Genomic DNA, 25,116 nt, shown 5'->3' on the forward strand with positions numbered 1-25,116 from the left:
CCAGAGGCCGCAGCCAGCTGTGCTTCTGGATGTGCGGAGCGTGCTCGGCCCTTTCTCACGGGCCACGTGGGGTTGCCGTGGTGCTGCAGGCGCCTGGGGTCGGTGCCGGCTGTGCTGGCCTGTGCCGCTGCACGTGGGAATCCACACAGGAGGGCACTGGACGCTCTTCAGAGTCCTGTCCCCCTGGTGGCCCCCTTGCCGTCCGAGGCCGCCAGAGCAGTGAAACGCACACCTTCTCAGGACCCCACGGCGGCCTCTGCTGTGGCCCCATCTTCGGTCTGGCCTTTTCCTCAGTCGACACGACTCAGATTCCCACCTCCTCTCAGGCATTTCTTGGTGGCTCAGCAGAAAGTTAGGAGACTTCAAGATTGTTCTGTCAGTCGTGGGGATCCTTCTTTTGTTTGCCTGAGTCTCAGGGCTGCGAGGTCCTCATTCTCCCAGGTGTGGGTGATCTGCTGCTGGCCGCCTTGCTGGGCGGAAGGCCGAGGACGGCCGCACGAGGCCCCTGCGTGGCCCCGAGCCGCTCGCTTTCTTCTTCCTCCAGGCCTCACGTGCCCCCCCTCCCTTTCTGTTCCCCTTTGCCCCTCTGTCTGAGTGCATTCCCTCCTGCCTCGTGTTGGCTCAGCTGCCTGGAGTCCGGGCTGCACCGTGAGCTCCCCAGGGACCCCCCCACCCCCACCCCGCCGTTGCTCATGTTGCTCATCTCCGTCCCGGCAGCACTTCAAGCCGCGCTGGCTGCATCTCTGCGGGCTCGCGCTCCATTCCGTTCCCCATGTGGAGAGCCTGCTTCTGGGGCCCGGGGCCCCGGGCTCTCCTTCCCCCCAGGCCCTGTAGCCCCCAGTGCTGCTCCTCTGGGAACCTGTCCCTTGGCAGCCCCTGCCCTGCTGTGGGCAGCACGTTGAGGGCCTTTTAGACGAGCTTAGCAGGCAAGTGTCTGAAGGTTTGAGAGGGGTGACTGGTGAAGCGTCCTTCTTGTCCCCTTTCCCTTGCTCGGCCTCCGCCATTGCCTCTCTCCAGCCATTGCCTGCTTCGTGCGCCGTCTGGTCCCATCTCTAACCTTCTGGTGGGGCTAAGAGGATAGAGATGTGCTCCAGCCTGAATATTTGTGCCCCTGAATTTGGATGTTGAGACCTAGCCCCCCCCCCCCCCCGTGGTGTTGTCAGGAGGTGGGGCCCAGGGAGGTGATGAGCGCGTGAGTGGGATTAGTGCCTTAATAAAGGGGACCCCGGAGAGCTGCCTCGGCCTTTTCCATGTGAGGCCACAGCGAGACGACGACTGGAAACCAGGAGGCGGGTTCTCACCAGACGTGGAAGCTGCCGGCACCTGCTCTTGGACTTCCAGCCCCCGACTCTGAGAAAGGAACTTCTCTTGTCTCTGAGGCGCCAGCCTGTGATGTTTTTGTCACAGCAGCCCTGGCAAGGCACCTGTGGGATCTCAGCAGAATCTCAGGAATGGTGAAAGCAGGTGAGAGGCGTGAAGACTCCTCCCTCCAGAAATGGCTCGTCAGCCTCACCAAGGAAGCACGGGCACACGGCTGCTTGAACATTTGAAAACTGCAGTTCATTTCCATCGGAGTCTGTGTGCCCTGGTCCGTGACTGTGCTCGTGGGTCTGGCTTTCACCTCTGCCGGGCTTTCCATCCAGCCGGCTGCAACGTCTGCGTGCCCCCCTCATTTGGGGCTTCGGGGGTTTCACCTGCAGCTGCTTCAAGGTTTGATTTGAGACCAGAAGTGTTCTGTAGGTGCTCTCTTCCTGAAGTCTGGCTTTGGCTCTCCACTTTGCAGAAACTGGGCTTTTGGAGGTCACCAGAGAAGTCACATTTGCCCAGCGGTACTTGTGACCTGATGGGAGCCAGGAAGTTAGTTCAGTTTCCTGTTTTACGGATGGAGGCAGGAGCCCCAAGAGGCTCATGTCACAGCAGCCGCTCACCGAGCACCTGCTGTCGACCAGTTCTCACTGCGCCCGAGCCCCCTGAGCACAGGCCCGGGGCCGGGGCAGGTCTGGAAAGCAGGCGCTGTTTGCTGCCGCCTCAGGGCGTCCAGTGTTCCTCCCCGGGTTTCCGTCACCCCCATCATCTCCGAGTGTCACCGTGACTGTCCCCTCTCTCCACCTTCACACCCGTGTTTCCCAGCGTGCGTTTCTCGACGTCTCTTCTTTGTTCCTCTCCCCTGGCGCTGGTCCTCCCCAGCTTCACACTCGTGAGCTCCAGGCCCCACGCCCACTGTCGTCTGGAGAGGCCCACTGCAGTCTCCTCGGACCTGTTCCACCTGAAAGGTGTGCAGGGTGGTAGAAAGTTCCCGGACTCTGGTTTAGAGTCAGGCGGCTGAGCCTCAAACCCTCATCTGTCAACCGGGGGTGAGAACTGCCTCTCAGGGTGAGAAACTGTCCCATGGAGTTAAGCGCCTGGCGGGGGCCTGCGCCATAGCGGTGTATGTGCCTCCAATTGGGACTTCTCTTGATCCTCTCCTCGTTTTTCTTCTCCTCGTTTGCTAGCCTGGCTGCCCACCTCCACTTCCTGTTGAAATCATGCAGCACCAATCTCTGTTGCCCAGAGTACGATCGGGGGTCATTGTCAAGTCTGCCTGCCTTTGTCTCCGTGTCTAGTTATTGCCGAAGCCTGTCTGTCCTCGCTCTCTGCAATGCGCCGGCATTGTCTCCTTCGCTCTCTCCTCTCCATCTTTGATGGGCCGGCCCTGGTTCAGACCTTTATTATCTCTGCCCGTCCATTGAAGTGGCTTCAACGAGTCTCCATGCCCGGCTCTTCCCCTGTAATACATTCCGCGGACTAGCAGGAGGCGAATCAAACTGAAACCTGGCTCCACCGTGACTGGAACAGCTCCCGCCGCTTGCGAGACAAAGATCAGACTCCTGGCATTTAACGCCCTTCGTAACCGGACTCCTAATTACTTGCTCCTCCGCTCCGTGCGGACGTGGGACCTGCTGCTCCTGCACTGCTGATGCTCAATCACGCTCTGAAATGAGAGGGAGACAGAAAAGGCCGAGCGCACAACGCCTCGCAATGTAGTAGCTGTTACAATAGCTGAATGGTAACAAATAACGATAGTTCATTTTCTCCGCCTTCCCACCCGTTTCCTGTGGTCTCAGTGGCACAGGAAGCCTTCTGCCACCACAGCACAGCGTCCTGTGCCTGGGCTGGTCACGGGCTTGGGTTGTCGGAGAGCTGGTTTAGCCTGTTGTCCTGGCATAACTGTTAATGATGCCCCATTAATGGTGTACCACGTGGTCACCCCCCTACACGGAATGTGGGTTCCAGTGCACCAGTGGTGACCCGCCCACAGCAGCGGTTTCTTTGCCTCCCCGAGAGCCCGTGTTTCTTGCCCATCACTTCGCAGGTGGAGGGCTTCATGTTGTTAGTTACCTTTTTAGCACCTTGTCTCTGCAGCCATAATGCCGGGAGTTAGGGGTGCAGGGGTGTGCAAAACACTCGCTGTGCCTGGGAGCCTCTGGTTGGGGTGCAGACAGACCTGAGACCGGATAGAGCCTGTGGTGGCATGAATGGACACATCCCGAGAAGGAGGGGGTGATTGCTTTGGTGTGCGAAGTGGCGTGGGGCTGGCTGGGAGGCCGGCAGGGTCCCTGGGGTCAGGTTCCTGCGTCAGCAGAGGACTGCTGAGCAGACACCAAGTGTGGGTGGCGTTTCAGCTGTGGCAGGAGGAAGCAGACCTGGCCATGCCATGTGGCGTGTGGGTCAGCAGGGGTGTGTGTGGTCAGTTCTGGACTGTCCCTGGGTCTTTCTGTCGCTGCCTCTGAGCCTGCCTTCTGTCATTTACATGTGAGATGATGTGCAGGGGTTGCGGGAGTGTGTTGCTTTGCTTTGTAATTACATCGCATGCTTATCTCAGATTAATTGAGCTTATCACTGACGAGACTGTCCTCAGCCTTTCTGTGGGTGTATCCAGCTTCTTGTCCGCTTTTCCCCAGCCACGTGTGACATCTACGATGTGTTTGCTGGCTATCAGAGCCACAGAGAGTGGGCAGAAGGCGTCCCTCGGGACAGCTGGGAGACAGTGCGTCTTTTCTGCTCTTTCTTTAAGGGACTTACTTCTGCAGAATGATGGGCGCCGAGCTGGTGTGAGCAGGTGTGGGAAGGACAGCGACCCGGAAGGGTCCTAAACAAACCCACAGTCACGGCCAAACACTCTTAGGGGCCGCAGTGTGGCTGCCTCTGTTGACATTTAATCATTGTGGCATCGGAAGGACTGTACTTGCTGACTCTTTGTTACTGACTTTGTTAAGAAATGGAGTAACCTGCTGCCTGGTATTAGCATGAGCAAACGCTGCTGACCTGAGAACGGGGGGCGGAGCTAAGTCCAGTTGTGCATACCCATATTCTGGGGGGGGGGGCAAAAAATGCACACAAGTGGACACTTTGGTCACCGTTGCGCAAGCAGTAGTTTGCTGTAATCAGAAGTGTCTGGACGCTGATGGTAACCACCTTGAGCACCTCTTGTAATTGCAGACGTCAAACGTGACTTTTATTCATCTCTGTTATTGGTATATATTGAGTAGTACAATTTCAGTACAGTTTTCCTTTCTTAAAATGTGTATACATTCTTTTGGTACCCTCTGTATATATGAGGTGTGATCACAAAATACGGAACCTTTCTGTTAGATCACAAAATACAGTGAATGCTGCTGCCGAGTGCCATCCAATGGAAAGGCAGGACCTTCATTACGAGAAGCCATGTGTCGAACCTTATTAACAGTGTGTGACAAGTTTCAACTTGTTCAGTGTAGTCAGTTGGGTGTGAGCTACGGTTGAGAGAAGGTGTGTTTTAAAGTGTAAATCATCCTTCATCATGACAATGCTCTGTCACACATCATTTCTGGTACAGCAATTTCTGTCAAATAAAAACATTACGGTGTGTCCTCATCCACCGTATTCCCTGGATCTGGCACCGTGCGACTCTGGCTCTTCCCAGAGTCAAAGTGACAGGACAGCTCAACTAAAGACACTCACAAAAGAGGATTCTAGAACTGCTTCAGAAAGTGGCAAGAATGATGGGATAAGTGTGCTCAAAGTGGGGGGGGGGAGCATTTTGAGGGGGTTAATGGCAGTATGTCATTTACTGTAATAAGTTTTATTTAAACATTCACCATATGTTTGATCACATGTCATATATATGTGTATATTTAAATGCAGAAACTGTAGGAGGCTGAGGGTCTGTCTTCAGTGTGTCCTACTACAAAGCAAAGAAGCAAACCCGAAGCTTCTAATTTGTTTGAAAGGATTTAGATTTTTAACACGAAGTAGCAGCAGCCTTTCCTTTGATTAAATGCCATGCGACACTGGCTGTGGGATCAATGGCTTTGGAGGGAGACAGTGTAGTTGGGCCTTGTGAAGTGACTGACAGGTGACTGGGCTTTCCCCGGGGGGGGGGGGGGCTAAGGACGTGCACGTTAGGTGGTCTTTGCTTTTCCTTGCTGCTGCCTCTGAAATTCCAGTGTTCCTGTAAACATTTTGGCTATATCTTTTGATTTCCTGTTACCCTGTTTCCCCGAAAATAAGACCTAGCTGGACAATCAGCTCTAATGCATCTTTTGGAGCAAAAATTAATATAAGACCGGGTCTTATTTTACTATAATGTAAGACCGGGTCTTATCTAACATAATATAATATAAGACTGGGTCTTATATTAATTTTTGCTCCCAAAGATGCATTAGAGCTCATTGTCCAGCTAGGTCTTATTTTCGGGGAAAACACGGTAGTAACAAATGGATATAACTCTGATAAGTCAGTTCCCTATTATTAGACATTTAGATCATATCTTTTCGAAATATGTAAATAATGCTTCGATGACCATCTTTATGCATAATTTGTCTGCATTTTGGATTATTTCTTTGGGATGGATTCCCAGACATGAAATGACTGGCTCCGAGGGTGTGAGCACTTTTCCGTGAGGCTGGGATGTGAGCAGGAGGCGGCTCTCCCCACGACACCTAGTCATAGAATCACCTGCAGCCCTGCCTGCTTGGTGGTGGTGGAAGCGTTGCCTGAGTTCCCGTGGGCCCGGGACACACGCACGTTCCGTCGGCGTCACTGGACCATGGCGTCCTCTGAGCGGGCATGGCGTGCCTTCCGCCAGTCTGCAGGCCCTCAGCAGTTACAAAACCCAGCAACACAACCAGTTCTGCCGGCCTCTGGCAGGTTAGTGTCATGGAGGTTGGGGTTCGCTGGGAGGACTCTCATGGCTCTTCCACCGTCCTGCCACCGGGGGGCACAGGGCCCCTTCCCTGTGCAGAGACGTTGAGCCTGCAGTTCTGATGCAAGACAGGCACGTCAACACCCGTCAGTACACTCCCTGCAACAGCCCCCTGCAGACCCACTGCCTTCCAGGGCCGTTGGGCTTCGAGATAAACAACCTTTAAGAAATACCGTAGCCTCTTTCACATCTGTCTGGTGATGTAATTCACAGACCATACAGTTTGCCCTTCAAGTGTACAACTCAGTGGTTTTTAGTGTGTTTGTAGAGTTGTGTAGCTATCGCTCCAGTGAAATTTAGAACTCAATAAGAAACCCTGTACCCACCAGCAGGCACCCCCATTTCACCAACCTCCTCCCCCCAACCCCAGGTGACCATGAGTGTCCTTTCTGCGTGTGTGGATTGGCCTCTCCTGGACATTTCGTAGGAACGGAATCACACAGTGTGCGGCCTTCAGAACCTGGTTCTTTCACTTGGCATCATGTTTCCACGGTTCACCCACATCGTGGCGTGTAGCCGTCAGCCTTTCCTTTGGCCATAAGCATTCCATTGCCTGGACAGCCCACACCTGACTTAGCCAGTCGTCAGTCGGCGGGCAGCGGGCTGTTCCTGCCGTTCGGCAGTTCTGAGGCAAGCTGCCACGCACGTCGTGCGCAGGTGTTTGTGTGGCTGTGTTCTCCTTTCCCCTGGGTAGACAGGTCCCTGGGAGTGGAATGCCGGGTCTCAGGGTGACTGTTCACCATTCTGAGGGGCTGCCAGGCAGTTTCCAGAGGGCCTGCAGCGCCTACCCTCCCCCCAGCAGTGGGGGAGGGTTCCCTTTTTTGCACGTTTTTTTATAGCCCTCCTTGTGGGGGTGATGTGGCATCTCACTGTGGTGGTTTCCCTGATGGCGAATGAGTTTGAGCATCTTTCAGGTGCTGATTGGCTGTTTATGTATCTTCAATGAAGAAATGCCTATTGGGATCCTTTGGCCCATTTTTAATGGGGTTATTTGTCTTTCTATTATTGATATCAGGACTCTTGACACTTATGCTGTCCGTTTCCTCAGGTGGTTGCCGTGAGGACCAGGCGGGAGGCAGGGACAGTGGGGCAGCCGGCTGTGGGCCGGGCAGCCTGCTTTCTCCCTGGGCATCAGCTGCAGCCCCAGCGGGCCGAGGGCCAGTTCCAGTTTGTGGTGAAGGAGTCCGGGGCAGGTGGGTCACTGGTGCCGATCCGGATAGATGCTGCCCCTGCTGGTTTGGGGCACAGAATTCTGCAGCAGGAGAACAGGTGGTGGAGAGGACGCTGAGCTGCCTTCACGGGGGCCTGGCCCAGGAGGGCTTCTTGGAAGAGGTGGCCTGGGACTTTCCCGATAGGAGGGCTGAGGAGAGGCAGGACAGCTTCTCCAGAGAAGAGTGGAGTTACTTTCCTGGCCTTGCTAACAGAGCGACTTACGTTTTAATAGGATTTGTTCTCCTACTATGAAGGAATTGGGTATGTTCACTGAGGTACATTCTGGGGGAAAAAGGTAAAAGAAAAGAGGAAGAAAAAAGGATTCTGCTTGTGATCCAAGCAAAGTGTTGCCTTCTCACCATGTCTTCTCGCCAGTGGCTTCAGGGTTCTGTGTCTGAGCAGCTGAGCAGCGGGAGCCCCCAGCCCCCCACCCCATCCTTGTCAGAACCCTCAGGGTTGTGGAAGCCTGTGGCCTGGCTCCTGTCCTGGGGCCTCCTCAGCTGCTGAGCCGCTCCTGCTCTTCTGGTCAGGAGAAAGAGGGGAGGGACTGTGGCGATGCCAGGACACCATGCCCCCCGCCCCCCAGCCGCCCCCCTATGATTTCTATCCTGCCTGGGATTTAATCAGAGCCCCGCAAGTCCTGTTAAGTCATTTTATACAAAGTAAAGGCATCGCTGTTGTTCAGGAACCTCCCTGCCCCTGCCCGTGTGGCTCCGAGCTTTTCTCTTCCAGTGCCCCACCCGAGGCCCTGCCCCTCGCCCCTCCCGGGGCTGGGCTCTGATGCTCCTCAGGAAGGCCTTTCCCTCCCTCCTCCTCCTCCGTGCGTCTGTCTGGTGGACCTCCCCTCTCTTCAAGGTTCTGAGCAGCCTCCTCTGCGAGGCCTTTCCTGGCCTGGCGGCCTAGACTGTCCAGGTCTCTGGCCTCCCGTCCCTGAGCCCTGGCTGCCTCCCCTCCCCCCCTCCTGCTTCCTGCCCCCTGGTTCAGCACTGTGCCCCCAGACGAGTGTTTGTCCATTTCTGCCATTTCTGACTTTAAAGCGCATGCCTTTGTTGCCTGAAAGAAAAAATCCTTTCGATAAAAGAAACAGTTACAGCTGGGGAAGTTCTGTTGCAGAACTTTATTAATGATAACAATTGAGGGTCATGAGTGTAGAATCCCAGAGCTGTTCACAGAAGCTGCCAGGTGGCTGGGCATCCTTGCCTCTCCTCTCCTCTTGTAGCTAAGCAGAGGCCAGCTATTGGGAGCTGGGGGAGTGCCGGCTAGAAACATGAAGTTGTAATATAAGACGCGCGGGAAACTGTAATCTCCCGCCCCGCCCATCCTCACCCCTGCATTCCATCCCCAGAGGATGGCACTTTACCTCTTGGTAAAACAAAGCACCCTTCTGGTACTTTCCTTTCTATTTCTAAACACTGCATGCAAAGTCTACAGATTTTTACAGGTTAGCCGTATTTATTGCCTTTCTACTGCGTAAGTAGAGGGCTTAGCCCTCTTCTCGTGCCCCTCCCTCTTCTCCTTCCCCACCCTCTCAGTGTAGTTAACGTACAGTTTTTGGGAAATTGGGAAATTGGGATTTGTTGTTGTGCTTTTATGACTGCAAGTCTGGGTGTCCACTGAGTCAGGAGAACCTGCCTGTGTAACAGATTGATCCTGGGGGGTGGGTGGCTCCTGCCTGGGTGTGGGGGCCTAAGTGCCTCAGGCGCCTTGGCAGTGGGTGGCCTCCGCCTTTCAGCCACACCTGGCCCTTCTGGGGCGGGGCTTTGCCATCGATTGGCGGCTTTCCATTGGCTGCCCCTTTGCAGGCGTGGGTTTAGCCTTCCTCCCTTCGCTTGCTAAGTCTGCTCCCTCTTCCTTCTGCCATCGGTCCTTCAGATGTGTGTTATCATTTCTTGTTGGCTCTTGCCCTTGTTTGCGGCATTATTCCTTTGCTGTTGTGTTGATGAGGTCTAAGGTGGGGAGATAAATCTACTTGGTTTTAACTGGCGTCAAGGTGCCTCTCAAGCAGTAGCTCCCTGGGAACCTCCTGCTGTCCCCTTCTTCAGAGAAGAGACCACCTGTGTTCTGGTGACTGGCATCGGCTGGCATTGCCTGGCATCGCCTGGCACCTTCCTCAAATAGCACCCCTTCATGCATGCTTGCACTGCTCGGTTTCTCCCTCCCTCCCTAGGTGCCGACGAGCCCTGGAGGGCAGAAATGGGCCTAATTGTACCCTTCGAGGCTAGCTCAGCGCTTGGTCAGTGGTCAGCACTGACCCGTGTTCACTGACTGCAGAAATAAATGAGTGTGACAGATCAGAGCGGGGTGGTGTGTAAGTGGCTGGGCCCCCGGAGGCAGCTTACACAAAGGGGGTGCACAGTGAATGCCGGCCCCGTGGGGTGATTCCCGAGACCCTCCTGCACTGTGGCTGTTGGGAGTAAGAAACGTGCTCATCATGCAGACCTTCTCATGTCGACCAGCTTTTCATTTAGCTTCACACGGAAGCCTCGGTGATTGTAATGTACATGCTTTTCTTGATTTTGGTCAGTGTTTTCCCAGTTCATACTGCTGTAAAAGTTTTAACAAATCAGAATTAAAACCAGTTCAAAAGAGAGGGAGTGTTGGGAAAAAACAAACTTCAATTATGGGTTGATTTGTGTGTTATTCCTAGCTTTTTAGAAATAAAAGATGCTTATAATTATGACTTCTTTGCATAAACCATTCTGTGACAGTCTAAATGTGACATTTTACAACCAATTAGGATGAACAGGTCCCAGTTGCCTTACGGCTTGGTTCCCAGAGTGTGCTGACTAAGTACGTCAGTCAGCAGAACAGAATCATGTTCTCGCATTTGGATAATGTGTCACAGTTTACAGCTGCCTCCCCATGTATTATCTCTTTGTTCCTGGTGAAAATTCTATGACTTAAGCAAGGCAGGTATTTTTGTTTGTTCCACATTTCAGGGCAGGAAATGAGCTCCAGAGTGATGAAGGGAACTGTGCAAACCCACGCAGCTGTCGTTGGCTGTGCTGGGCTTCGAGCCCCATTCAGCGTGTGTTCCTCTGTGCCGTGTGTCCTCTCTGCATCCTTTGGTCATGGAGCATCTTCTTGGGCAGTTCCCCACGTGGGCATTTTATTGAGAAGTACAGAATTCACAGTGCAGATTGAACACAAAATTGTGGTATTGTTTTCATGACAGTGTTTCAGTTACTTTTCAGAAAGCACACCCACTGTCGTAGAAGGAAGAAATGTTACTTATTCCTCATTTACTGCTTATTAAATTTTTTCTCATATTTTAACTCTCTCTCTTAGCGGACCAGTGATTTTGTAGTCTGATTTCAAGAAATACAGGGACAGAAAGCTGAAAGGAAAGCCAAACACAAGCTTCAAACAAAAGACTCAGGCAGCTGAAACAAAAGGGTGGGAAAAGAGGTGCCATGCAAGCACTAATCAAAAGAAAACTCATTGCTTATAATAATGTCAGAAAAAAATCAACACCAAGACAAAGAATTATATTAGAGACAAAGAGGGATGTTCATAATGATAAAAGTTTCTGTTCATTTAGTAGATAATATCTTTCCTAAATGTGTGTGCATCTAATAATACAGGTTCATAATGCAGAAATGTCAGAAATAAAGAGAGAAACAGACAAATTCACAATCAGGGGCAGAAATTTGAACACCCCTCCCTGAATGATTGATAGGATATGTAAATTTCAAAATCAGCAAAGATGTGACAGGTACGCAGAGCACTGTCAGCCGTCTGGATCTCAGGGATCTACAGGACACCACGTCCGCCTCCTGAAGAACTCGGAACATTCACCCGCAGACCATCGCTCTGCCAACCTAAGTCGTAATAAATAACCAAGGATTGAACTAACACCAAGTTCTTCTGACCAAATGCTATAAAGTAGAAATCAGTCTAACAAAAAGATACCCAGAAATCCTCAAATATTTGGAAGTTTATCATACTTATAAATAACTCATGAATCAAAGAACTCACAAGGACAATTAGAAAAATGTTTTGAACTGAACGATAATGACAGCCCATCAGAATTTGTGTGATGTGACTGAAGCAGTATCTGGAGGGAAATTTGTACCTTTGAGTCCCTGTCTTAGAAAGAATAAAGGCTTCAAATCAGTGACCAAAGATTCCATTTTAAGAAGCTAGGAAAAGAGGAGGAAGTTAAAACTAAGTACAAGAAGGGAAATAAAATAAGGACGGAAATCAATAAACTGGAAACTGGAGGCAAGAATCAAGAAAATCTAAAATTAGTTCCTTGAAAAGATCAATAAAAACTTCTGGTAGACTGGTTATTGGAGAGAAGGAGAAGACACTAATAACCATGATCAGAAATGAATGAGGAGACATCACTACAGATTCTACAGACATTAAAGATAATAAAGGAATATTGTTTACTACTTCGTGCCAATAAATCAAGAACTTAAATGAAATGGACATGTTCCTTGAAAGACAGGACCTAATAAAACGGATACGAGAGGAAACAGAAAGCTTGAACATCCCTGTATGAATTTGAAAAATAAATTTGTAATAAAAAAACCTTCACACAAGGAAAGTGTCAGGATGGCTTTGTTAGTGTATTCTGTCAAACATTTACAGAAGGAATAATACCAGTTCTTCTCCAAAAGTTCTTTCAGAAAAGAGGGGAGGTGAAAACAGTCGCCAGCTCGTTTTGTTAAGGCAACATAACCCTGACACCAAAAACCTTACAAAGGTACTGCGAGAAAAAAGAAATGAGAGACCAATCTCTCTGATGAATACAGATAAGAAATTCTTTAAAAATATGTTAGTAAGTTGACTTTTGCTTCGCCCCGTGAAGGATGAACTGCTAAAGGAATTGCTCTCCTGTTGGAAACAATTAGAAAATAGACCAAGTATATGAACAGCTGCTTTCGGGGTTGGACTGCAGGCATTGCAAGACTGCGGCCCTGAGAGAAGGGAAGTAAATGGGGTGGGCGTTACCTTTGCTCCCACTTACAGTTGGAGGCGGTATCCAGGCAGCAGCATGGGGAGGGGGACCCTGAACTTAACCAGGCAGTCTTGCTGCGTTGAGGAGTCTGGAAAAGGGGCTTGGTGGGGCCACAACAGAATGTGTGGAGTGCTGGGGAGGAGAGCACCCCAGAAACAGAGCCCCATGTGTCTGCAGAGGGGCCTGTCCAGTTCTCGGGGCAGTGCTGATGTGTTCACGAGGGAGGTGAAATTCCACGAGGCAGGGAAAGACTCCCCAGAAAGCAGCAAGCTGAACGGTTCCCAGAGCTCACACAGGCGGTAGGACTTGCTGGCCATCGCGGCAGAAACCGGGAACCGGAAGGAAGGCACTCCTTCCAATAGCTGAACTGGGGGAAAGTGTGTGCTCAGGGTCCAGGCGCTGGAGGACGTGCACCCCGCAGGGACCTAGCGCAGGAGGAAGCTCCAGAGGCTGCCGGTGCTGAAGATACCTGAGCCCCCACGCCAGCCTGGGCCTGAGCGCCGGAGAAGCAGCGCCGGCAGGAGCCTGGTGCACGAGGCATGTGAGAAAACCCCTCTCTTCTGTACCGTCCCCCCTTCACTCATGCCAGCTGGCCAAGGAGAAATGTTTACAAGACCCCATACCATCTTCACAGAGGCAATAAATGGATAACCAGCACATCTTGCATTCAGTACAAATGTAAAGAGACATGCAAAAAACAGAAAAATATGACCTAGAATCAGAAGCAAAATCCACCATTGGGAACAGACTGCGGATCAATAATAAAATTGTGAACAGCCTAATAAAAAGGTGAGTGAAAGACTTCCACATAAATGCCATAAAGGGTCTAGAAATGGCCAGAAGCACAGGAAAATCTGTCCAGCAGCTCAACATCGTTAGTGCAGAACTGCTGATGACAGTCATCGTGGAGGCCACTTAGCACCTGCTGGGATGGCGGACAGGAAGGGGTTTGAACCAGGACACGGGCCAGTGGGAACTGGCAGACTTTGCAGGTGGGAAGTTTAAATGGTTCGGCCGTTTTATAGATGTGAACACGTGTCTACTCTAGGACCCAACCTTCCGCTCCTTCACATTTGTCCAGTGGAAGTGAAAACCGTGCCTGTGAGACGTGCAGCCCTAAGAATACGCAGAGCAGCCTTTTCACAGTCCTGGGAGCTTGTGAATAACCCAGTCTGTGGGCAGGTGACTGTGGCAACAAGTTGTGACATATCCAGAGAACAGAGTATTTTTTTCTGCTTGTAAAGAATGAAATACTAGTCCATGCAGCAGGTGTGACTCTGACATACATAGTTTGAGCAAAAGAAGTAGCATACCATGGGGTACATCCTGTGGGTGCCCTTTCTGTGAGTTTTAAGAACAGGCAGAGCTAATCTGTGACCATCTCAGAAAGGGGTTAACTCAGGGTAGGGGCAGAGGATTACTAGAAAGGGGGATTGACGTGCTCTGTCTCCTTGGGGGAGGCTACAGTCACTCTTTTGTTGTATGTAAATTGTATTTTAATTAAATATGAGGTCCCCTCCCCCCAGGGATCAATAAAAGCCTCCGCTAAAGGGGAGAAAAGAGGACAGAACTGAGCGTTCTTCTCTCCAGCACTTTCCACCAAGTTGTAAGACACTGTTAGGACAGATAGGAAGCAGAATTGTGGACTCTGACCTCCAGGGACTTATAAACAACCCCTCGGAGTGAGACCAGTGCTGGGCGCAGCCTGAAGGGGGCTCGTAGGTGGGTGGCTCCAGGGTTGCTGGCACTCAGAGGAGAGAAGCGAGGGAGCTCGGGGTTCTCAGCAGGGCCTCATAGCCCTGGGAGAGGCAGAGCTGGGCTGGAGGGTGGGTGGATTTGAAGAGTCAGAGGTGAAATGGCACCAGAACTTTGTAGCTGTGTGGAACGCTGTCGGGTGCACGGGAAACGTACTGTTGGGGAGCCCACGCTGAACCCCTCCCCGAGTGGCTGTGCTCCCAGGTCCTGTGTGCCTGCACTGATGCTCCTGGGTCCCCACACTGTTCTGTATTGTTCCCTTGTCACTTCCTAACGTGGATACATTTATTCCACGCCCACCCAGAAAGGTACCCATTCTTTTCTACAGCAGTTTATGTTCCAGTGTACGGCTCCACTGGCCGTGTTTTCAGTCTTCTCCCTAGTCATGCCACTTGGATTGTTCGCAGGTTTTTGTTACCAGGAGAGTACTCAGATGAACTCCCTTGTGTACCTGTGTAAATACCCCCAGAGAATAGGTTTCTTCAAGTGAAGTTGCTGCTCAGACGTTACACACCTCCCAAATTCGATCAACAAAAAGGTTATGTCAATATACACCCTGACCAGCCTGTGGGAGCGCGGCTGCCTCCCAGAACTCATCTATGTGGGTGTCACGCATTTAAAACTAGACCCAATTTGTGGCAGATTTCTTGTTTCAGTTTGTAGTTCTTTGATCACCATTGAGGTTATGTGTCCGTTTTTATATGTTTGTTAGCCATTTCTATATCCTCCTCTGAATTTTCTACTTTTCTGTAAATTGATCTCTCTCGCTTTTGTATATGCTCTTTATATATTAGTAATGGTAACGTTCTTATATGTTGCATGTATTTTTCAAGTCCGTAATTTGTTTTTTTTTAACATTAGTGTCTTTCACCATACAGTTAATTCAAATTTTTATATAGTTAATTTGTGAATCTTATTTATAATTTCTGAGATTTGTGTCTTGCTTAGAAGTCCTTTCTCTTTTCTGAAAATAGCAAAACATTCTCCTGTATTTTCCTGTAGTAATTTTTATTTCCTTTATACATACACGTGTACGCACGTACATGCACACAATGTAAATCCTTGGCTCTTTAATCATCAGGAAATACACTTTCGTACGACAAGACACACAGTTTAATTTCCTTTGGTAAAAATAGAAACCATATTGTTTGGACATCGCTGTCTGATGGGCCCCTGGATTTGAAACGCCCCTTTCATCATGACCAAACACAGGTTTGATCTGAGCCATTCCTTCTGTTTCTTCATCTCTCTGCCTTTGTCTTGTTCTTAGAACCCCTGAGTCTTCGTGGCTGTAGCCCTGTTACATGTTTTCTTATCCATTAGTGCAGGTCCCTTCGCATTATTCTTTCTGACAATGTTACTGGCTGTTGTTGCTCTCCCTGAAGAGCATAGGGTCCGCTTAAACCATGTCTCAACACAGACAGCATCCCGTTGGGACTTGGGTCGGCTTGCATGGCACGGGAGGTCTTTTAAGTGACAGTTGACAGCATTATAATTTTGAGTCTTAGATCCAGGAATATATCGTTTCAGTCTTCTTGGTTTTGTACCCTAGATGTCTCCTTGGTCATCGTTCTTCTTTAGCTGTCACCGTCCTGCCTGGCACCTCCATCACCTCCAAAATGGGCTTTGGCAGTGGCCCATTAAGTGGTCTTCTCGTGACCACTTGGCCCTCTGGTCAGGGCGTTGCCTCCGCTGCTCCCTGGGCTCGAAAAGTCCCCTTGTCCTGTCTTCACTCAATCAAGTTCTCCTCAGCTGTGGGTCTTACCGCAACCGGCATTTCCTCACGGAAACCGTCACAGCTAAGTAAAATGCCCCATGTGTACAAGCTTAGTGCACTCTTTACCTGCTGTCATTTTTCCCTTTGCTGTATCCCTGGAGTAGACGTGAGTTCTCTGAGCATGTGGCCTGTGCGATGGTCACTTTTGTGACTCTTTTGCCACCAGCCAGGTGCCTGGCCACAGCGCGTGCTCCTTAAATATGTACTTGTTAACCGCTGTGGGCTTGGTGTTCTCCTGTTTCTTTGTATCTTTAGGTAAAGTCTTATAGTTTTCTTCCTGTTATTATCCATTGCCTGTGAAACATACGCCTATAACGTTTCTATTTATTTTTTTGCTGGTAGAGGAAAGCTGTTGATTTTTGAACGTTCTTGTATTTGGCCATCTTGCCGACTCAGAACCGTGGTGTTGGCCGTGTGGCGGTTCTGCCTGCCTCTCTTTGTTAGCTTCCCCCCGAGGCTGGTCGGGTGCCAGATGGCTGCAGCAGGCCCCAGCCTCGCATCTGACCCCAGCGCCTTTCAGAGCAAGCAGGACGGGATTGCCTCTAGATTTCCCAAGACCACGGAGGTCTTTCTCAGAAGCCCTCAGCCAACCGGCTCTCTTCTTAGTGGCTCAAGTAGGGTCCCAGGCCGGCCCATTGCCTAATCAGTCACTGGTGAGGACGGGGCTTAGCTCTATACCAACCAATCAGGCCCACCTTTGGAGTGGGGTGGGTGGGTTCAGCTTCCTCTGGGCTGACTGACACCTCTCCCTTTCGGGGATGCTGCAGGGAGGTGTGCACAACCCGAATTCTGCTAGAAAGGTGGAAGGGGCCAGTGGGCCCTGGTGGCAGTCTCCTCCCAGTGTCAGTAGAGTGGCCCTGTGGCTTTCCCATCAACCCAACTCAACACCTCACTCAAGTTACAGGAGCCCTGATTTGGAACCGTACTTTGATTCCTGGGGTCAGTCCTACTTGTGTGCGCTGTTCTTTGAATATCTGGTTCTGATTTAGTCTGCCAGGGTTTTACTTTGGACCTTTTCGTTTGTATTCATAAGTGAGATTTGTCTGTGTTACAAAACCCTTTTCAATAACGGGGTAATAGGGTGGCCAAACCCTGGGATATGGAGGTCATTTAATTCCTGTGTCATCTAACCTCTGTGGGACAGTCTCATCCACACGATAGCATCACAGCCCTCATTAATGGAAGCAGTTTGGAACACCAAATAAGATACATATGAGAGCGCCTTTTAAACATTACAGCTTACACAAAGTCAGAACTTTGTCTCAGACTGCATATTCCAGGTAGCATTTTGGTGAGTTTCTTCCTTGAGGAGAAAGGTTCAGAGACCGTTAACAGCTGAGATTTCGCTCAACTTCATAAACAGTCATCAGAGGGTACTGGGAACAGGCTCGGTAAATATCACATTATGATGTTCAGATATGAAGTTCCTGCTTTTCATAATGTCTTAGGGTCTGGGGAAGATTGGATATTTCCTGAGGTTGCTGCAAAATGCACGTTATTGCGGGAGTTGTTGCCCAATTATTCTCTACTTACGTTACTTAGACTTTAGTAATTGGAAAAAGATTAGATGTCAGGACGTTGTATTTCGTTGATTATGTTACCAAAGTTGCCTCTTTAATCATTTCCTTTATCCCTGGTATTAATCATTAGCTCCGAGACGTTAGGAGAAGAACCTAATGGTAGATTTGTAACTTAAAGGAAAAAAATAATTGTTTCGGTTTCAGAGGGATTGACTGCGTGTTGATATATCCACAAATTGAAATGTCTCTTGTAGCCATTCGGGGCATGTGAGAGGGACGCTCAAGGAGACGCGGAAGGTCAGACAGAATTCAGGGGCCCATTGCCTTCCCATCTGCTGGGAGGCTCTGGACTTGGCTCCCTGTGTCCCTCAGCAGCCCTGCCCTCTGCGACCTTCTCACCTGTAGGTATCTAGGCAGCAGGGACTTGTGTTGGTCTGTTTGACAGCTTTGTTGGCCTTTGTATGTATAATACGGTCACCCCTTAATCAGTGCTGCATGCGTACAAGCTTATCTCACGACACAGTTTCTTTCAAAACCAGTCCTGAGAAGATCACCTCATACAGGTGTTCTTAAACAGTAATGGTGAGAGTAAGACGAACGGAGGAAGGGAGGGAGAAAGAAACCCTCATTAAGGTGTGAAGTTGGGTAAAATGCCTTTGGGGGAGAGAGAGAGATGGGGGAGGGGAGTGGGACGGAAGGAAGGAGGGGTGGCAGGCCACCTGCCTCCCCTGGTACTCTGTGTCCCAGGGTGGTGCTAGGGACACCTGGGGTGCCCTTAGCAAACAGGTGCTCCCTGAGATTTAAGTGTAAACAGGCAACACTTAGCATGGTGTGAACAGATGGTAGCTGCTCTCGGATATTGACAAAGTCAGTACCCAAAATTTTTATCATTGAGGTTCATCCTGGATTCACATGTGGGGCTCACTGCCCCTGATAATTCTGGCCAAAGTCCGGGGGCAGTTGGCTGACGGTAAACCGTTTTCCTTGTCTCTTTTTTGCCAACAGAAGAGTTGCGGAAGTTGAGCTGGTCCGGAATCCCAAAGCCAGTCCGTCCCATTACGTGGAAGCTCCTCTCAGTAAGTCTCACCCGCATGGGCCTGCTCGTCTGCACCCTTTCTCCTGTGAGGAGAAGTCCCTGTCGTCTGGCCACGTGTGTGCCTGTCTTGTTTTGTGATAACGAGCCTCAGCCTGCGCTAAGCTGACGTTTCCCATCGCCATCCTTTGCTTAATTTCAGGCCTGGTTTGACAAGGCTGGCAGAAAATGAAGATAAGCAATCATTTATGACAGCTGTATTTTTCTCTAATTATTTTATTATTTAAAAAAAATAAAATCTTTGTAACGTTTTGAAACACGGGATATAGAAAGGCACCAGCTGGAAGATTATTTCAACTCTGGGAATCAGTGACAAGGAGAGATGTTTGACCATTTTTTTTTTAATATTAGTAATGATGTTAGGGAGAAAAATGGATGTTAGAAGTAGTTTGTGTTTCTGTGATGAAGGCTGGAGTCCTGGCTTCTCAACCCGTCACACTCAACTAGCTACCGGTCTGGGAGCCCTATGGAGAATGCCGGGTGGTGGTGGGCACCAGCAACTGTCATGTACTCAGCTGGGGCTTAATACTGGGCGTGAACATGGCCCTGCCAAACTCTCAGGGGGCTTCACAGACAGCTTTCTTCTCTTTGCCTTTTACAATTATTTTTGAAGCCAAGTCAATAGGGAACTCTGTTTGCTCTAGATTGGGTCTGACTTTCTGTATTTAAACGACTCTTTCTTGCTAACAAGTCTCAATAAACTTGCAGCCTAGTACCTCGGAATCCTAGATGGAGATCACCTCTGGACAGTGAATTATTTATGATTAAACAGTCTTTTGCAATTAAAATGAGACCTGTTGCAACTGCTTATATTTTAGTTTGGCTTTTTAAGTGTTCATATTCAGTTTTCCAGATGTCCTCTAAGGTAGGTCCCAAGCTTTTCCCAGTGATTTGGAGGAAGGTTCTGTGGAAGTACCCTAAGGACCCTTCACTGCAGTTCTGTGTCTGCCGAGGGCGGCCAGCACCTGGGTGGCACGCTTTACAGGAGTGATTTTGTGCCGTGCTGTTTCCTCTGTCCCCGTCTCTGCGGGTCCTGGTTAAGGTCCCGTGCTCTGCCGAAGAGTACTGTTCTTCACTGACGAGGACGACGTGCTGCTTTAATGATGAGAAACTTGGTTCTTGTCACTTACGGAGAACTGACATATGCGCCAGCTTGGGACACACCATTAAACTCCAGTAATGCTATTTAACATTTAAAATCCATGCAAACACAGCAGTAACTTTTCAAAAATGAGCGCTGTAGAAAATAATTTTTTGGGCTCTTTTTTTAAATAACGATTTCAGAAACATCGAACAAACACTAGTTACACATTTAACATTTATGCTAGTGAAGAGAATGGTTAAAAACGAGACATGACACTCCGGTACCATGGTTTTTCTTTCCACTTATTGAGGTAGTTTTGCACGGGAAGCTAGTGGGAGGGAGCGATTTGATGTGTGTGTCACCGGGACAGTTTTGATATAAGTATATTCATGCATTGTTTTACATTCATGATTAGTGTTTTTATAGCATGCTAATACAGCAATTAAGTTTTCTGTAGTTCTGTCATTTAAAATTCATTGCATACTTGAATATATCTCATTTGCATAATATCCAGTCTTGCTTAATTATCTGAAGGCCTCAACTTGCACACGTGTTGTTCCTTTAGGATGGGGTGTCAGGAGGATGTTTTCTCGTCTGTGTTCCTGTTATGACATACTTCCCTTTTAGAATTTCCGTTTTGGTAAATTAAGTTAAAGTATGGGAAATAGGGAGAATTTCCGAATACTTGCTTATGTTCACTCAGAATCCTTTGGTACCAATGCATGTGACCCATGTAAGGCTGTCCACCCCACTCCTGGCACGCACCCCTGGGTGGCCCCACTGCTCCGGAAGGAAGGCCCAGGCTGCTCTCCCCGCCCCCCCGCACCCCTCGTCTCACAGGCCATGCCTGGTGCCCACCTGCAACGCTGCCCTACGTCCCCCATGCTGCTGTATGGCCTTCCTCCTCTGCGTTGCTCTGTCTCTCCCTCTCCACCTCGCATCTTCTCCACCATCAAAACCCAACCCAACCCAGAGCGGTATGCTAACCAGTACTTAGTTTTCACAGGTTTGCTCAGCCGTCTCCCTCCCTGGACCCCCAGGGCGGTGCCCCTCCTGGGGTGTGGGTGTCATGCCTTCACTGGACAAGTACTCGTGGGGTGTCTGCTGGGTGCTGACCAGTACTCTGCGCCCTTGGGACATAGCTGCGAACAAAGGGGCCCAGTGGGAGGGGCGACCAGGACACTTAGTAAGTTTCATAGTATCTTAGAAGGTGACAAGTGCTGCAGAAAAACCTTTGGCCAAGGGAGAAGTTGCTGTTTTAAGAAAGTGTCAGGATGGTGACATTTGAGGAGGGGAGGAAGGTGGCCATACAGGTGTCTGGGGGACATGCGTTCCAGTTTCCTTCCTTCTCTGAAGAGAAGAGGGGTGTTTTGATTGCAGCGCTGTGTGCCTTTGGGGTGTGCCAAGCAGACTGCCTACCACAGAGCTGAGCTCTAGTGGTGGGGAGGGTGAGCAGCAGTGACAGTAGTGTCACTTGGGTCCTGACCCCGCTGAGAAAGCCAGGTTGTGGGGGTGAGGCACTAAGAGAGGGTCCACCCTTGGGAATACTAGCCTTGTCACTTGCCAGGAAAGAGAGGCCGTGGGGACAACTGTTGCAGCTTTCCTCAGAAGTAGGGACTCTGTGTGGCTGGTGTGGGGACCGCTCCGGTGCATGTGCCCCTTTCCAACCTGTTGTAAGTGAGTGAGTGTGCTTTAGTGCAGGCGTTCCTCGTGGGGCCTCCCCTGTCCGTGAGCATGGAGGGCGGTGAGCCTGTGGCAGGGCTGCTGCGTTGTAAGTTGTTGCCCCTCCGGGCAGGGTTGCTTGGAAATAAGGCATCAAGAACCTTAAATACAAGCGTGATCAGAAGATACAGTGAACGCTGCTGCCGAGTGCCAGCCAATGGGAAGGCAGGATCTTCAACACAGGAAGCGGCACGTGGAGCCTCAGTAACAGTGTGTGACAAGTTTCAACTTGTTCAGTGCAGTCAGTCAGGTGTGAGCTACAGTTGAGAGAAGGTGTGTTTTAAAGTGTGACGTAATCATCCTCCATCATGACAATGCTCCGTGTCACACATCGTTCTGGTACGGCAATTTCTGTCAAATAAAAACATTACGGTGTGTCCTCATCCACCTTATTCACTGGATCTGGCACCGTGCGACTTCTGGCTCTTCCCCAAAGTCAAAATGTTTCAGGACATCGAGGCAGCCATGACAGCACAACTAAAGACACTTACGAAAGAGAACTTCCAGAACTGCTTCAGAAAGTGGCAAGAACAATGGGATAAGTGTGTTCGAAGTGAGGGGGAGTATTTTGAGGGGGATTAAGTGTGTCTTTTACCGTAATAATTTTTTTAAATGTAAGCAATCACTGTATCTTTTGATCACACCTTGTATATCCAGTATGCCTTGGAGCTCACAATTCACTTGTAGGAATTTTGCCTCAGGGAAATACCAGCCATGTGCAGTGAGTGCCATGTGGTTTAGAATCCTGGACTATTGGAAATCGTCCAAGTGCTCAGAAAAGGGCACCGGTTAAGTATAAACACACACAAGTATACACACACGTGAGGGAAGGCTGTGTGCCTGTGGGACCAGCGTTTTAGAGCAGGGCTTGGCGAACCTTTTCTGCAAAGGGCTGGATAGCAAATATTTTAGCGCACATTTTGGTGGGTCGTCTGGTCTGTTCGCAGGTACTCAGTGCAGCCACCGACGTGCACGGCAGCCACACACAATATGCAAATAGGCTGGCTGTGTTCCAACAAGATTATGTTTATGGAACGGGCCTGTGGTTGGCTGACCCTTCCAGTCAATACTTTATGACAGCAGGAATGTGTTCGTGATTTAAAAGTGAAATGTGTCAGCACAAGTGTTGGATAAAGGAAACTTTCTCAGAAAGGACATGAAAAGGACTAATCAGAAAAAATAAATAAATTGGGTTACATTAAATTTAGGAACTTCTCTTCAACAGAAGACATCTTCAGTGGGGAGCAGAGGCAGCCATGGGGCGGTGGGGGGAGGTGTTTACGCCAGGGCTCACGTGAGCTCTGTAACAAGGCCTGCGAATCAGGAAGGAAGAGGCGGACGAGCTAATAGGAAAGGACTATACTTGTGCTGGCACATCATAGGTGAGGACACACGGGGCATTGAATAGTTTCCTGGTAAATGCAGTTAAAACTACATTCTAATAGATACACCGAAAACCCACCAGAGTGGCTAAAATGAGAAAGTTCGACAGTACAGAGTGTTGACAAGATGGTAGAACAGCGGGCACTCTGATCCACTTCCAACGGGAGTGACGTGACTCTGGAATGTTCTTTAGCAGAGGACTACCAAAGGTCTGCACACCTAGTAGTTCCACTCCCAGGTGTGTCCTTACAGTGCTGCCATGTGCTATGAAAGGCAGCTACAAGATGTTTAGAGCCAAAACTGGTAATAGCTCAAACGTCTGTTAACAGAGTGGGTTTTATACATGGAAATATTATGCAACGATGAAATGCTACAACAGGAATGACTTTTTCCAGCATGACGTTGGGTTTAAGCAGACAGACAGCACACACACACACACACACACACACACGTGTATTTGTTACATGACTGTAAGGACTTCCGGATTCTTCATGGTCGGAGGCATTTGGACACGAGCTGGTTTCAGGTCTCAGCTGTGCTTCAGCAGAGTGTGGAATCCCAGTCCGCCTCGTCCGGCCGCAAGGTTATCAGCTCAGAAGGCTGCAGCCCGATCCCAGGGCCTCTGTTCTGAGCCGGGGGGCTGGGGCTGCCGTGTGCTCAGCTCACTGACTGTCCTATGCCCGCTCATTTACCCTCCGCTCTGTGTCACTTAAGATGTGAGCCTTTGTTGCTTCAATCTTCCAGGGGAGACTGTGAATGAGCATTAACCACACGCACTCTTTGTGTTGTTTTCTCACCCAGGGTTACCTGCCTGCCAATGTTGACCGAAGACCGGCCACCCTCCAAAGAAAACAGAAAGAGTATTTCGCTTTCATTGAGCACTATTACGACTTTAGGAAAGATGAAGTCCACCAAGACACGTATAGACAGGTGGGACCTTTGTCTTCTGTGTGTGTTACTTGGCGTGTTTTAGCCGGGTGATGACTGGGAGGACGATGTGGTTACCCAGGGTGTCCCCGATTGGCTCACCGATCGGTGTGCTGAGAAACAGATGAGAACAGACAACTGAGTTATACTCATAGTGGCCGGAATTTGCGGTTGGAATAGCTCTTTGAGACCCTCCGAGTTCTCAGTGTCTGTCACGTGACAATTCAGGTGGCTGTGCTGCCTCTAAAAGAAGGTGCTTCTGCATCGGTCGCATGGCCTCACAATCCTGGAACACTTGTGTGGGTTTCCGGAGACATGTCCTGTCGACTGTGTCCTCTTGGAGACCCTGCCTCTGGGTGGAGGAGCTTTGCGGATTCTTCTGCCCCGTGGGCGCTGGCCGCGTCTCCCAGGCTGGCGCAGGTTGTCATAAAGGCCCAAGGCAGGCTCACCTGTGACTGATGGTCAGAGTTTCTGTAAGTCCAGTGGGGCCCTGGACAGCATCTCCCCTGCAGGCAGGGTTCACGGGAGGCTCTGGGGGAGACCAGCCCCTCGGGGGAGAAGGAAGACCGGCAGGGACCCGCTGCGGTCACTTCCCGGGCAGCCCCTCTGCCCCTGGCCCATACTTGTCCTCTGTCACAGCTGGGCGCTCTCGGGCCACAGGGCACTGCCGCCCAGTAACTCTGGGCGTCGGATTTGAGACAGATCACGTTTGCATTAGGTGAGGGAAATACTAGCTTACCTGGTGTATTTTTCCATGTCACTGCTTTTAGAGAACGGGTAAATTTGGTGTTGTTTTGAACACGTTTTGGATGTATTCTTGTTCAAGAAAAAGACTTCCAAAGGATGACGCTAGCTAGCATCCGTCTGAAAGATTCAGCAAGCTGTATTCTGTTGTGAATTTCTTACGGGAAAGTTAATTAAAAACGGGCTGTGTATATCTTTATTCAGTTGCTGTGATAGGTAATAAAAAGCTCCCTTGTTACTGTGGATTCCCCAAAGGTTCCTACATTCATGCAGCTGAGAGATGGAACCTGTGGCAGCTTCTGGTTGGCCAGCCTGCTGTGCTGCCTCTGGGAACTAGACCCTGGACCGTCCTGCCATCCATCCCACACTGTGTTAGGTCACGGGCGTTGGGGCCTCGGGCACCCTGGTCCCTTCCTGCCACCCACTCCTGGTGTTTGACTCACAAACTGCCCAGAGGCATGCAGCCCCGCCCTCCCACAGCCTTGGGAGGTGGGGAGGGCAGGGCGGTGTCCTCTGACCCCTTCCTCTTTGTCGTCTGTGCACTGTATTGCTGTGTTTGCTCTTTTGCTGAAGGTGTTCTGTCCAGAGCACACGGAGCGATCAGAGTGTAAGACTCATCCGGGTGTGCTCCCCGGTCTGGCGTTCTGCAGGCCGCCGGGCCTGCCCTACTCGTCCAGTCCTGTACATGGGAGGGGGGACCGGTGGTCTGG

At 50.2% G+C, this 25,116-nt stretch overlaps 1 protein-coding gene across 1 annotated transcript in view; it reads left to right on the forward strand.

Moving 5' to 3' along the window:
* The window catches only part of TBC1D22A (TBC1 domain family member 22A), a 272,552-nt gene that overhangs the window by 67,000 nt on the left and 180,436 nt on the right, over window positions 1-25,116 (forward strand). Inside the window, exons 5-6 of the mRNA XM_074326597.1 lie at window positions 18,459-18,529; window positions 23,537-23,665. Of these exons, the coding sequence (XP_074182698.1) occupies window positions 18,459-18,529; window positions 23,537-23,665 (200 nt within the window). The remainder of the gene's footprint in view (window positions 1-18,458; window positions 18,530-23,536; window positions 23,666-25,116) is intronic.

The sequence above is a fragment of the Rhinolophus sinicus genome, linkage group LG02 (assembly GCF_036562045.2).
Source record: "Rhinolophus sinicus isolate RSC01 linkage group LG02, ASM3656204v1, whole genome shotgun sequence".
NCBI lineage: Eukaryota > Metazoa > Chordata > Mammalia > Chiroptera > Rhinolophidae > Rhinolophus > Rhinolophus sinicus.